The sequence below is a fragment of the Polyodon spathula genome, chromosome 5 (genome assembly GCF_017654505.1).
Source record: "Polyodon spathula isolate WHYD16114869_AA chromosome 5, ASM1765450v1, whole genome shotgun sequence".
Taxonomy (NCBI): Eukaryota; Metazoa; Chordata; class Actinopteri; order Acipenseriformes; family Polyodontidae; genus Polyodon; species Polyodon spathula.
In genome coordinates this window covers 17,435,714-17,449,494 of record NC_054538.1, presented here as the reverse complement: position 1 = coordinate 17,449,494, position 13,781 = coordinate 17,435,714, and the positions used below count along the sequence as shown (strand labels likewise).

The 13,781-nt window shown below is 38.0% G+C and overlaps 1 protein-coding gene across 1 annotated transcript in view; it reads right to left on the bottom strand.

Moving 5' to 3' along the window:
- mertka (c-mer proto-oncogene tyrosine kinase a) overlaps positions 1–13,781 on the bottom strand; it is a 32,206-nt gene that overhangs the window by 6,689 nt on the left and 11,736 nt on the right. Inside the window, exons 5-9 of the mRNA XM_041249917.1 lie at positions 7,721–7,807; positions 7,500–7,615; positions 6,463–6,655; positions 5,367–5,512; positions 426–576 (exon numbers count right to left, since the gene is read on the bottom strand). Of these exons, the coding sequence (XP_041105851.1) occupies positions 426–576; positions 5,367–5,512; positions 6,463–6,655; positions 7,500–7,615; positions 7,721–7,807 (693 nt within the window). The remainder of the gene's footprint in view (positions 1–425; positions 577–5,366; positions 5,513–6,462; positions 6,656–7,499; positions 7,616–7,720; positions 7,808–13,781) is intronic.

The window sequence follows — 13,781 nt, the reverse complement described above, 5'->3', positions numbered from 1 at the left end:
TAACCATGAGTGTTTTGTTTGTTTGTATTGTCTAATTGTACTGCTTTTTATTTATTAGACGGCTAACATGATCGGGAGCGGTTGCTTAAGGCCAGCACAAAGCCAGACAGCACTGCACCATTGTTCACGGATTAAAACTGTATTGCACCACGAGCACTACAGCACTCGCTTTGGACTCGTGACCGTATCTGTGTACGTACTGAACACCACTTTGCCCCACACACACACACACACACAACAGCTATATTGCGATTTGGAAAAAAAGTGATAATTTAGCAGAGGAACATGGTATCATCATCATCATCATCATCAATGGCCTCCCACTTCTATTTGCCTCTCGGTGTTCTTTTCAGAGCTGCTATTTATTAATGAACCAGGCACGGCACTCGATTAGCACTTTAATAGATTGTGTGTGATGAACATACCAGTTCCAGGTACAAACACCCCTACTGCTTTACTCAGAAGACCTCTTCCAGCTTTGGTGACGGCTGCCACTTGAACTCTGTAGGTTACGTTAGAAGCTTGTAACTTGTGTAAGGGGATTCGAGCTATGTTCTCAAGTTCCTTGAAGATCAGCTAAAAGAAAAAAGAAAACCAAAAACAGGAAAATCAGCATTCTCTAGAGTCTGCAAAATAGATAAGGTGTCTATTTTAAGGTTTCAACAGGAGAAACTTAATTTTGATTGCCAAATTCAAGAAACAAATACTATATATAATATTCTAAACCATCTGCTACAGCCATTAAATTAATTCAAATGGCGTCTTCTTTGCATGGCTATGAAAACCCTAACACAACCTTGCCATTGTCAGCTGCTCTTTAGATCCCCATAACATACCTGCATGTTGCTATAGACATCCCAGCATTTAACTTAGGCAAAACATTTTTTATTTTTTTTATTTAATGTCAAAAGCTAAAAGCATAGTTGAAATATTTTGTTTGTTTTAGTCATTTGAAAAAACATTAAGGCAGAAAGAGGAAGGTAAAAATGTCAGCACCAAGCCTGTGTGCAATAAGGGAGAGCATGTGATACAGAACTAACCGTTGTGTAACACCACCTGGTCATCAGTGTCTGACCAAGAGATAAAAAGTGATTTGGAGACAGACAGGAAGGAAAGAAAGAAAGAAAGGGATGTAGTATTGAGCAAGCCCTCTAAGTAGTCTTTCTGAAGAGTGCTGTAAAAGACTGGCACCTGTTACACCGATATGAGACATCCTATACTATGACATAGTTATAAAAAACACATTCCTACATGGAAATGCTGAAAAGCTAAGCGTCATCACTGAGCACAATTTTAACAGAAGTACCAATTTAACCACCCCCCTCCTTAATATTGGGCCCTGTTTTAAATCAAGGAATAAAACAATCGCAATGGCATACCACTAGCATAAAACAACAAACGGTGCAGACACACGAAGGTGCAGTTACTAAATTCCCTGAAAACTTGCTTCAAAATTTGCTGTCAATCGTACAGCTATAGAACTATGGCCAATAGTTTTTCATCATCTAGTATGTGTGTGTATATATATAAATTTAGATATTTTATTCAACATCTAAAGAACAATGCAAAAGTCTACCGGAATCCATAATAATAGTACAGCATTTCATTTTTTAATTGTTAGATTTTTGTTAAGTATATGGAAAACTACAAAGCAGTATGTATTTCAATATGTTAATGAAACATTATTCAGCATGTTTCATTTGACTTTATAAAGAAAAATCTGTTAGTTCTATAGGGCAATGCAAAAAATTTTACAGCCAAGTTCTTCTAAGTGACCTACAAAAAGGAGCTAATCACTATATTCATATCCCCCCAGATATTTTGTTATTCCAAAGCATGTTAGTCACAGGTGCATTTAACAATTGATAAGGTTAAGGATTAGGAGTGGTGCTGTGTTCATCAGGCCCATTGTTTTTTTGTTGTTTTTTTTTCCCATTCCATCGCATATGAGTCAGCTGAGTTTGTCTAAAAATTGTCATGATGGGGTCAGCTTCCGCAAAAGGAAATGTACCACTTCAGGAGGAAACCGGACAACATTCTCCTCTATCACAGTCATTGCCTGAGGGGGTAGCCCAAGCCTTTGGCATATGAAAAATGAAAATATCGGGCCTTTACTGTTGTGCATGACATCTCTGCATAATTCACTTGTTTTAGATCAACACATATTCCGCCAGCTGCTGACTAATTGTGTGACCCTGAGCAAGTTACTTAACCTACTTGTGCTTCGTCTTTAGGGTGAGATGTTGTTGTAAGTGACTCTGCAGCTGATGCATAGCTCACACACCCTAGTCTCTGTAAGCTGCCTTTGGTAAAGGTGTCTTCTAAATAAACAAATAATAATAATAAAAATGTAATAATAAAGACAGGCAAAAACACACAGAATTACATTTAGTCAGTACAGTAGACCTGCAGGATAACATTTCAATTAAGGGCCCACTTCACAGCTGGCCTCTGAAATGACCTGAACATAAAGGCTGCCATTCTAGTGAAACAAACACAAACCAAAGTGTAAATCCCACCAGGCTTTTTGTGACAGACAAAAACAAGTGCGCAACATGAAATGGCATCCATAATCCCTAGAACAAAAGCTGTATAAAAACTGCTAATCTGAGCACAAGGCAGTTTTTGGATACTCCCAACTTTTGTACTCCCAACTGTGAAAATGTATCAATACAACATTATGAAGTTTAGTAATCATAATAATTTGACATAAGTTCAACATACTGTGTTTATTTGTTTCTTTAAACCCTACAACTGCAAGCTATCGACACACTCTAGCGGGAGACGTACTACTATACTGATGACAAGACTAACCAAACGTGTCAACTTGACTTATTTTTACCTCATATTTTTGAGTGTTTTGAAGTAGTGGATAAACTAGACAGTCCACATCAGAATTTGAAAAACAGCACTAGTTTGGACACTCCCTTATAAAAGTTTACCCTGGTATTTTTGCCATTTTACTATGTATTTCCCATAGTTACACTGTGCATTTATCATGGTTTGCTATGCTTTTACTATGGTAAACTTTTACAAGGACTGGTACCTTGTATTACAGTACACCCTTGCAATAATGGCCTTCACTATAACGAACCTGGACACCAAATACAAAAAACAAAAAAAAAAGATAATAAACGCACGCTGTCAACATCCCGGTCTGTGCACACGGGACGCCACCTCCGCAGTGAAGTCAGCTCTTTTGTCTTAATAAAAAGGGCATGCTGTGTAACTGCCTCCCAGCTGAAAATTATTTCATGTTGCAACAAAGCTGTAAACTATATTGATCGTTTGAAAAAGGAGTAACGCAGGCATATCTCTGTCGTGAATATATATAGGTTGTCAAAAAGCATTGTTTTTTGGCTTGTTCAGCAACCATGTGGCAAAGCAACAACAAAAACAACATCTGAACTTTTCATGTCGGGTTGATTTGGAATAAAAGCTCAGTTTGGGATTCTTGCATGTTGGATTAAGATTTGGTGCACTTTGAAATGATTCATGTCAGATTGATTTTGAATAAAAGTTTAGCTTCAATTCAGGATTTTTGCTTTTTGTACTGTGTTTTAATTATTTAACAGATTGGATGAAGCAAAGGCAGAATACTGGATATATGTAGGCAGGTAGGCTACATGTAACTCTACTTTTATTTACAAGATCATCTCATTAACTTACTCCAACAGTTTATCGTTCATTTTGACTGTGCTTTCGCTATAACGAACCCCTCGATATAACGAACAAAAGTCTTGGACCCAAATAGGTTTGTTATAGCGAGGGTGTGTGGTATTATAAAGTTCAATATTAAAACTAGACAGGGTCCTGTATCCTTGAAAAATCAATGATTGATCTTATTTCATTTTTATAATCAAATAGTATTTCAAATTACTATTTTCAAATAATTTATAAGCCGATTTATTAAAAAAGGAATGCTTCTGCTCTTGTCTTACCAAAAATGTAACTAACATGAAATTGAATGGGGACTGCATACTGAATGGGATACATTCTGCTTGATGGTCCAGGTGAAATACAGTAACATAGTAATACAGAAACCTCAGCTGCCAAAGAAGAGAGTTACCAGCTGTTACCAATGGCATTACCAGTGGTACACCTCATTCATGCGCTGGTCGAGATTGTTCTTCCCTGAACATTGCACAAGCACTGGCACAGTCTAACGGACAAAAAAAAAACCCTATTGCAGATCACTATGATCCATTCCAAGTTTTTACAATAGACGCTGTGTGTGGATAACACAAGCCCAAGCATGTCTAATTAGGCTTTCAGTAAAAGCTCTTTATTTCTTCTTTCTTATTAACATCCCTGCCCTGGGAATCCAATTTACAGGGATGGCTGTGCAAAAGTGGCCATCTTGGTCCCATGCTGTACCTCTATGCCGGAGCCAAGATGGCTGTCAGCCACAAAACACACTTGCATGCACACATGCAGAGCGTCTGCTCTGCCACAGCCTTGCATATACACAGCAATATACAGACCCTAACTGTAAAATGCAGCGGCTAAAATGTTAGCCGCTACTAAGCAGTATTGAGAATGGCATACTAGCAAATATTGGTCAATCATATAGCTGAAACAGTAGCTAATATCCTATACAAAGACTGCTGACTCCAAAAGCAAACAACTGGAGACATTTGTTCCCAGAATGTACATAGTGCTTACAGAAGCAATCACTGGTCACACTTGTTCAAATAAACGAAGGAGGAAGTTCAACTATGACACTGCATGTGGGGAACACGGGAGTCAGCAATTCTAATTTCCACACTTGCAGCACTGCAGATAGCCATATAGAAAGATAGCAGTCACAAGATAGAAATGCCCAGAGGAATAGCCTACCAAAAAAACAAACAAACACCACCACCACCACTTTTACATCCCCCACATCTTGAGCAAGGGTGTAAAATGCCCATTTGGATGATCTTTGACCTCATTTTATCCCATGTAGTGGTTGACCTTGACATATTGCAATAAAAAAAATAACTAAATGTCTTAACAGATTGAAGAATCCTCATTAGTCCATTTGAGCCGAAATGACTCAGAGGTGAAGCGTACTAGACAGTAAATACAGTGTTTCATAATAGAAGGCACATTCATGTATAAACACACTCAAACACACACAATTCCAATAAGCTTTATTGATACAAGGGCTACATTAGTATCCTTGGTGATCACTCCCCATATTGATGTACGAATGGTGAACAATAGGGCAGGTACAGTGAGCAAACCCTTTCCCAACAATCGTAATGGTGAATATATGCATATCACCATCACCCGCCACCTCAATGGATACCTGGTATTCATTATAAAAGGAGAGTTAGGCATTAATATAAGTCAAGAATCTGGAGATTTGGTACAGTACTTACAGGGTGGTCACGTCCCTCCTCACTGATGAGCACTTCATATTCACTCAGAATGCCATTCATCTGCTCCTCTGCGGGGCTCTCCCATTTCACTACCAGACTGGACCCGTTAAGAGCAACTGAAACACTCCCTGGGGCTGCAGAAGGGACTATAAAAGAGTAAAACAGAGTTATAGCATGTTACAGTATATATACTGTATATACGAAACAATATTAGGAAATTAGCTCTATTTGGAATTTTGTTTCCAGAATTTGAAATGACAAGAAATTCGTCATTTAAAAAAAAATAAAAATCTTCTCACACACACACGCCCTTTTGATAATATCTGATATGTAATGACAATGGAGTTAAAGTACTACAATAAGTAGCAAGGATTTGGCGACAGACTTTAAAAGTGGTGCCAAGAAGGGTATGGCCAATGGCATAAAAACGGCATCACCATTGTGGTTTAGGGCTGTCATTAGAACAGCAAATATGAACCGAAAATGGTCTTAATGATATAGGCTTTTACGATATAACCATGATTGAACTTGATCTAGGCAATCAGTGAAAAGTTGCGTGGTGAGGATAAAGCGCATCTCTCAAAGTGTCTTTATCATCTGGAAAACAAAAAGTTCCCTTTATGGAAATGTATTGCTGTATTTGCATTTTATTAAGGTTTTCTGGGTAAATCATGCCGAAGTCTGTGTAAATGCAACCTCTGAATAATAACCTGCAGTATTTAGCGGTAATATGATGGTAAACATTCTCCAAAAATGAGCAAATCAAAATATACCAGGCATGTGTTCAAATTTCACCTACAGAAACATGATCAGTCATGTACAACAGAAACTAAAAGGTCGAGCCCCTTAGGAATAAGAAGGAAATTGGGCCACCACACCCTGAAGAGGCATGCTCTAAACACAATGTGTTATTTCCTTTTTGGTTCTAGGAATGTTCTATCCAGAGCCATATCAGTTAAACAAACCATTTATAACCACAGGAAATTCTACCAAAGTAGCCCAAAGAAAAAGGTAAAAGATACCCCAATCATTCTCTTTTTCATCTGCCCCTATCAATACATGCTGTACCCATCAGTAAGTAGATCAGCACTCCTACCTCCTTCAGTGGTATTAGTTTGTATCCAGTAGCTGGGCCCAGACCATCCAATTTCATTCATACAGGATATGCTTATGTTGTATGATGTCATAGCTTTTAGCAGAGTGATCTCATTTTGATAAGGTGGCACTGTGACGTTGAAACGTCTAAGGGAATTAGCATTGTTGGCTTTGTCCATCGCAGTCTGTATTACCTAGAACATGAATAGCATTGACAGGGTTTAAATCCTTGTAACTCTTTTTATTATTTTAGTTGGAATTTTAAACTGTAATTATTATATAGTGTCCATTGTTACGGTTTAAATAGCAAGAGAACAATAACTGAACTACTCCTTGCTGTAACCAAGTGGTTTTGCTAGATTTATACTGTTAAATTGTTGTGTTTCTCTCACTTTCTGCTTGCTGGTCAATATGCTAAGCCATAATAAAATCTAAAATACAACTGGAAAAACACCACCAAGAACAATAATCGAATTTGCAAGTTAATACACAAATCAAGATGCTTTGACTGAAAACTTTTTCTCTTCCATGTAATAATTTCAAATGACATCAGAACTGTTTAATAGAGCTGTGCAAAGCAGAAGAGCCTACTGCCTATTTAAGTGAAATACAAAGCTCATATTGTCCTATCTCAGTAGCTTAGCAGGGTTGGGCATTATTAATACTTGGATGGGCGACCTTCACAGAAAATTAATGACGACAGAGGCTAACTAGGGAGTCACTGATTGCTCCAAACCGGAGCTCAAACAATTCCAGCATGGTGTTAGCAAAGGGGTGCTATGCTATGCTGGAGCAGGAACTGTCCTGTCCACTCTGTGGATATTAAAGATGCCATTGGCATTCTTCCATGAAACACAGCAGAGGTGTCAATATAATCCCTGCAAACAGAGGCAGGACATTTGAGATGCTGGATCCAGTGGATCTACTTAGCTAAAATATTTTCTATAAGAAGAAAAAGGATAAGAACGTTATTAAACCGAGCTGGAGGCAAAAGATAGATATCTTCTTTTAATTATTAATGCAAACACATTTACTCACAGAAATCTGGCAGACTCTGAGAGGAGAGAAACCATCATGTCCAGGAATCCACATCAGAGATGTGCTGTGAGCTGATCGGTTAGTAATGTACAGCTCAGCCGGAGGGGAAGGAGCCTCTGCATTTAATGACATGCTCTTATTATACATTTTTATAGATCTATCACTAACAAACACAAGTTATTATGTGGATCACATCAAGAGAGACGCTGTTTCACACTAACCTTTAACATTAATGTGAGCTTCATTGGATGTAGAGACTCCCTTATTATTATGGGCTTCACAACTATACTTCACAGGCTTGTTTATACCTAAAGAGAGAGAGGAAAGATTTTGATCAGATGTTGCCTTTTACAGAGAAAGAACAAGCAGAATTACATTTCAAATGAGCAGGGAGGCCGTGACATTCTCCCGGTGATTACACTGTGTAACAATTTTTTTTTTTTTTTTTTTTTTTTGTTTCCTGGGTAGTAAGTGTTATTTCCTAATTGCTTATGCCTCAAAAGTATAGAAAATGGCTATTAGTCCCCACAAACTTTGCTCTTGTGACCAGGACAGTGATATTTCAAAATCAAAATACAGTATAAATCTTTTGTAGTCATTTTTGTATTACTTTAGTATAAATACATGTTAATTTGGATTCATATGTTGTTTTTTTCTGACTTTATGTGAACGAAAAGACACACATTTGCCCGTTTTCCCATTGGCAATAGTGACATTTTGAAATATCTCTGTCCTGGTCACAAAAGCAAAGTTTGTGGGGAATAATAGTCATTTTCTATACTTTTGAGGCATAAGCAATTAGGAAATAACATTTACTACCTAGGAACAAAAATTGTGTTACATAGTGTTATCAGATACTATGATATTATGAAGTCTATTCCTAAAATAAGAGGACTTTGAGAAAACCAACATCTCTAACTGAGTCCTTTTAATGTATTTTTATATTTAAAATAACAGGTTTGTTCCTACTAAGAATATTTAAACGGTAGCACTGCTTGTGATTCAAACGCAAGAATTATGAAAGCAGAGTTACAAACACTTAACAGTACGTAACTTAGCCCACAGAACATATTTATCCTATACGTTTAACCTACAACCTAGTTAGATGACATTTGAAAATAACATCCCCCCCTCCCCCCCCCCCCCCCCAAAAAAAAACACATCAGTTGCACATGCGATTTATGCTTAGGGATTATGCAAAAAAAACCTGCTAAAAATAACTGCCACACATTTCTCTTTAATAGATGATCCCACACATAAAAAAAAAAAAAAAAAAGTGTTTTAGGATTTTTCTGGATTGGATTATACTATCTGCCTGAATTCTGAATTTTACCAGTAGCCTCTGTTGCAGAGAGTTTCAATCTCAGAATGTGGTTTACAAGAAAAGCTCAAATCTGGCAGCAAATGAAATTGTTAATGTGCTGACCGAATCCCCCCACTGTTCTTTAAGGAACTAAAGTTTCTTTATTAGCCAAATAATTTACCAGAGCCTCTTCAGCTACTCAGAAAAAAAAATCTCAGAAAATAAATGCTTTGGAAGAAATTACAGCAGACTCAGAATTATTTTATTTATTTTTTGGTCAAATTAGATACCCCATGTGATGGGACTACAGCAATGTTTGGTCTTTTTTTGTTTTGTTTTTTTAAATTATGAACCAGAAGGGTGAACTCTTGTAGAAGCTGGTTGGCCATATAATAAACTATTATAGATTTATAAAGGATAAGTAATATAGGACCATAAACCAGAAAACACAATGAAACTCAGTTTAAATCTGAAAGTTGTCAGCCAACATAAATGAGTTCAATTTAACCGCATGCATTTTCTTTTCTTAATTTTAACAGTTCCTATTAGCAACTTCTACAATCAATATGCTGCTATGCAAACAAGCAATGGGAAAAATTGTTGTTTCACTTCTACAAATCACTGGTATTCGCAAGGGTGTTTTTTTCTGTGAGGAAGGGTAAGCAAAACTAACACTGAAGATTTAGTGCTTGCATTCAAAAACCTTTAAAAAACATTCAAAGCTGTGAACTTGATGAAGTTTTGAAAGCGATGACTCTGCACCTTAAAATCTCCCAGTCTGGGATTAAGGAGAAGAATAGCCAGTATAGTCTTGTATCTGTTGTGCCTTTCCGACATGTCAAAATTGTAAAACCGTTTACTGGGGATGTAGGGGGGTGAGGTGGGTGGGTGGGTGCACGGGTGGGTGGAATTAACAAATATTTGGGCAGACAACATTCTATTATGCACGCAGTTTATATAATTGTGTGCAGGTCTGATGTACAGGAAAATCCTATTTTTATAAATTAATCCTCCTTGCAGTCCGTTTAACCTAGAACGCCATGCACACATTCATGTTTAAGCACCACATTTCCATAAGAGTTTAAACTGATTAAAACTGCCAAGACTCAGTCTGCTCCAAACAGAGGCTGCTCTAATCATTTCAGTTATTTTCAGTGTAAAGTTCGTGACACAAAACCACTGCCGGAGTTACAAAGAAGCACAAAAGCTTTTCACTGCAGTCGAGGATTAGCTCCTGGCTAACAAGGGCAGGATGAACTAAAACAAATAAGAACAGCATTGTTTTGGACCTTCTATAAAAACCGTTGGGTCACAACAGCGGACTAAATTGTGAATTGAAGTGTGGTGTTCTACACACGGCACAGGTTGACATCTGTACACAGGACAAGATGTACTGGAATTTTTGCAAACACCTCACTGTGATTGGTTGATTTGTGATTAGTAATGTCAAATACAAACTTCCATTAACATTCTCTTCAAAAGTTACGTCCACAGAATATGAAATCAATGATTTGTATTTTAGGTGCATTAATTCGCTGCACAAGATTTTTTGAGTATCTCCTACAGTTTGGGCCGCAGATTCCCTTTTCTGAATGCCCCTCTTCTGGCTATCCAAACCCATCCAGTTCACTGTGGGTGGCACAGACCATGCCAGACTGCTGCTTCCATTCCAATGTGATGCTCATTTTAGGTTGAATGCAACACTCAATTCCGAGAAAGAAAATTTGCAGATTATAAAGTTCATATTGTTCTCATTGCCTCCTCTGTGCTCCTAAACAGACGCAGAATTTATCCGACGTGGGAAGCTCTCATTTGCATGAGGCAGCCTTTCCATCAACGACAGCAACAGCAAACTTCATTGTAAAATCTTAAATTCAGGATGTAATGTTATAAATGACTTTAATGAGCCTCAACAGTTATACAGTACAATACATGCACTTTAGGCTTTGCAATAGGGAGAAAAGAGTAGCAATGTAGCCCATATAAATGTGTGTATTGTGGTATACTAAATTTGCTTAGCTAAAGCTATGAACTTTATATGGACTCTTCATTAGATGTTTCTAATTCAGCACCTTTTTCCTTCAAAAAAACAGATGAAGAAAAAACCATGTCTTTTGTGGTGCTGTATTTGCATGGGAACCCTTGTATTTATCTTTGGTCGTTACTTAAATCTCAACGTAAACAAGCCCACCTCGCCCCTCTGAAAAGACCCTCTTATGGAATGCTCAAGGCCTTGAAGGTTCAATCTGATAGAAACATATTATTATTATAAATAAATAGGAAAATAATTATTTATCTTTAAATTTGCCGGCAAAAATATATAATAAAAAAATTTTACAGTACTACAAAAATGTTAATACCACAATGGTTGTTATCAGATTATTATTTGTAAAAAAAAAAAAAAAAAAAAATCATCAGGGGGAAATAATGTCAGAGGGAAAAGAAAGTCAGTCATTTAGGAAAACACCTGACTTAACAACAACAACATTATTATTATTATTATTATTATTATTATTATTATTATTATTATTATTATTAACTAGTAAGAAAGACCTAAGGTGCATCTATTATAGGAGCGCCCAAATTAACCTCATGAGTTATTTATTCTTTTAAAGAAAAAACAGCATACACTTCACTGTAGAAAACGATTGGTGTTGGGCTCTGAATCACTATAAAATACAAAAAGACATTTGTAAAATTCAATGACAAAGGGGGCTAAACTTTTGATGCATTTAATCCAGTATTTTTTTTTAAAGCAGTCAAACACCTGCTAACTTTACAAAACTAGAACCAAACAACTAAGCAATATAATCCAAGATCTCTTCAGCACTCTCAGGGTGTTTTGGTTCTCGTTTTATAACATGAACATGATTTTTTCTTCTTTAGAATATAGGAGTTAAAGAACAGAGGAAACGCTTTGAAACACTAGGGGCTGTACCAGGTTGTTACCCAGCCTTACGAACGCAAGTGTGAGTCTGACATTGGTCTCAAAATCAAAAGCAGCTTCTACTTCAGAATTGTATCGGGCCTAGGTAAACAGAGTTCCCTGCGGTTGGAGTGCCGTGTGAATATACAGGGTCACAAAACACCAACAAAGTGGTGCACTTAGTGGCCTCATAAACTAGACTTGGCAGCCAAATCTTTTAAAGTATGAAGCAAGGCTTCAGTTTCCCTCTCAAATAGAGGTTGGGAAGCAGTCCATCCTATGGTTTCTGGAAGCACATTAGCAAACAAACTTTGCTTTTTTTAATGTAATTATTTGCACTACAAACACAGAGGAACCACAAGCTTTTTCAGTATAAAATCAGCCAAAAGTAAACAGACATACATAATTATACTACAATTCTACTAAAAGGTATAAAAAGAGTCTGCATACACCTATTTTAAGCATTTGTCACTTTCATCAGCAATAAATCTTAACTACATCCTCTTAGATTACACTATGTAACACAATTTTTGTTCCTGGGTAGTAAGTGTTATTTCCTAATTGCTTATGCCTCAAAAGTATAGAAAATGGTTATTATTCCCCACAAACTTTGCTTTTGTGACCAGGACAGTGATATTTTGAAATTTACCTATTTCCAATGAGAAAACTGGTGAATTTGTGTCTTTTCATTCATATAAAGTCAGAAAAAAACAACATATGAATCCAAATTAACATGTATTTATACTAAAGTAATTCAAAAATGACTACAAAAGATTTAGAAGTGAGTAGTTTTTCGAGATTTACGATTATACTGTAAATCACTTTCACGAATCAGCCCCCAAATGTAGTCTCCCATCATGTTCTCGTTATACTGTCCTTGGTAGCGGCATTCAAAGTCCAGTATATCCTGGTGGAAGTGCTCGCCTTGCACCTCCGAGTACGCTCCCATGTTCTCCTTGAATTTATCAAGATGAGCATCACTTTGAGGGACATCCTACAGCCCATTGTGCCGTAGTTCTTCACCACAGTCTCAACCAGCTCCACATAGTTTTCGACCTTGTGATTGCCCAGGAAGCCCTGAACCACTGCGACAAAGCTGTTCCAAGCCGCTTTCTCCTTACTAGTGAGCTTCTTGGGGAATTCATTGCACTCCAGGATCTTCTTTATCTGTGGTCCGACGAAGACACCGGCTTTGACCTTTGCCTCAGACAGCTTAGGGAAGAAGTCTTGAAGGTACTTGAAGGCTGCCGACTCCTTATCTAGAGCTCTGACAAATTGTTTCATAAGGCCCAATTTGATGTGCAGTGGTGGCATCAGCACCTTCCGGGGGTCCACCAGTGGCTCCCACTTGACGTTGTTCCTCCCCACAGAGAATTTGGTCCGCTGTGGCAAGTCCCGCCTGTGGTAGTGTGCCTTGGTGTCCCTGCTGTCCCAAAGGCAAAGACAGCAGGGAAACTTGGTAAAACCGCCTTGGAGACCCATCAGGAATGCCACCATTTTGAAGTCTCCTATGACCTCCCAGCCATACTCATCATACTTCAAGGCGTCCAGCAAGGTCTTCATGCTGTTGTAATCCTCTTTGAGGTGCACCGAGTGAGCCAGGGGAAGAGACGAGTACTTGTTACCATTATGGAGCAGCACGGCTTTGAGGCTCCTGGATGAGCTGTCAATGAAGAGGCGCCACTCATTCTGGTTACAGGCGATTCCGATTGCCTCGAACAGACTGGTCACATTGTGGCAGAAGCAGAGCCCATCTTGACGGGTGAAGAAGCTGGAAAAAGGTTGGTGACGCTTCCTCTGATCTGCAACTTGCACACTTTCATCCAACAAGTTCCACTGCTTGAGCCTAGACGTCAAAAGCTCGGCATTGGACTTGGTGAGACCAAGATCTCTAATCAAGTCGTTGAGGTCTTTTTGGTTGGGGTAGTATGGGTTTCTCTCCTCAGCTCCACCTCTGAAATTGTCATCTGGATCTACAACGTCTTCCTAGCTCTCTGACTTGCTGCTCTCTTCTAAAGATGGCTGCTCTCTCTCCGGAGGAGTGGGTACGGGG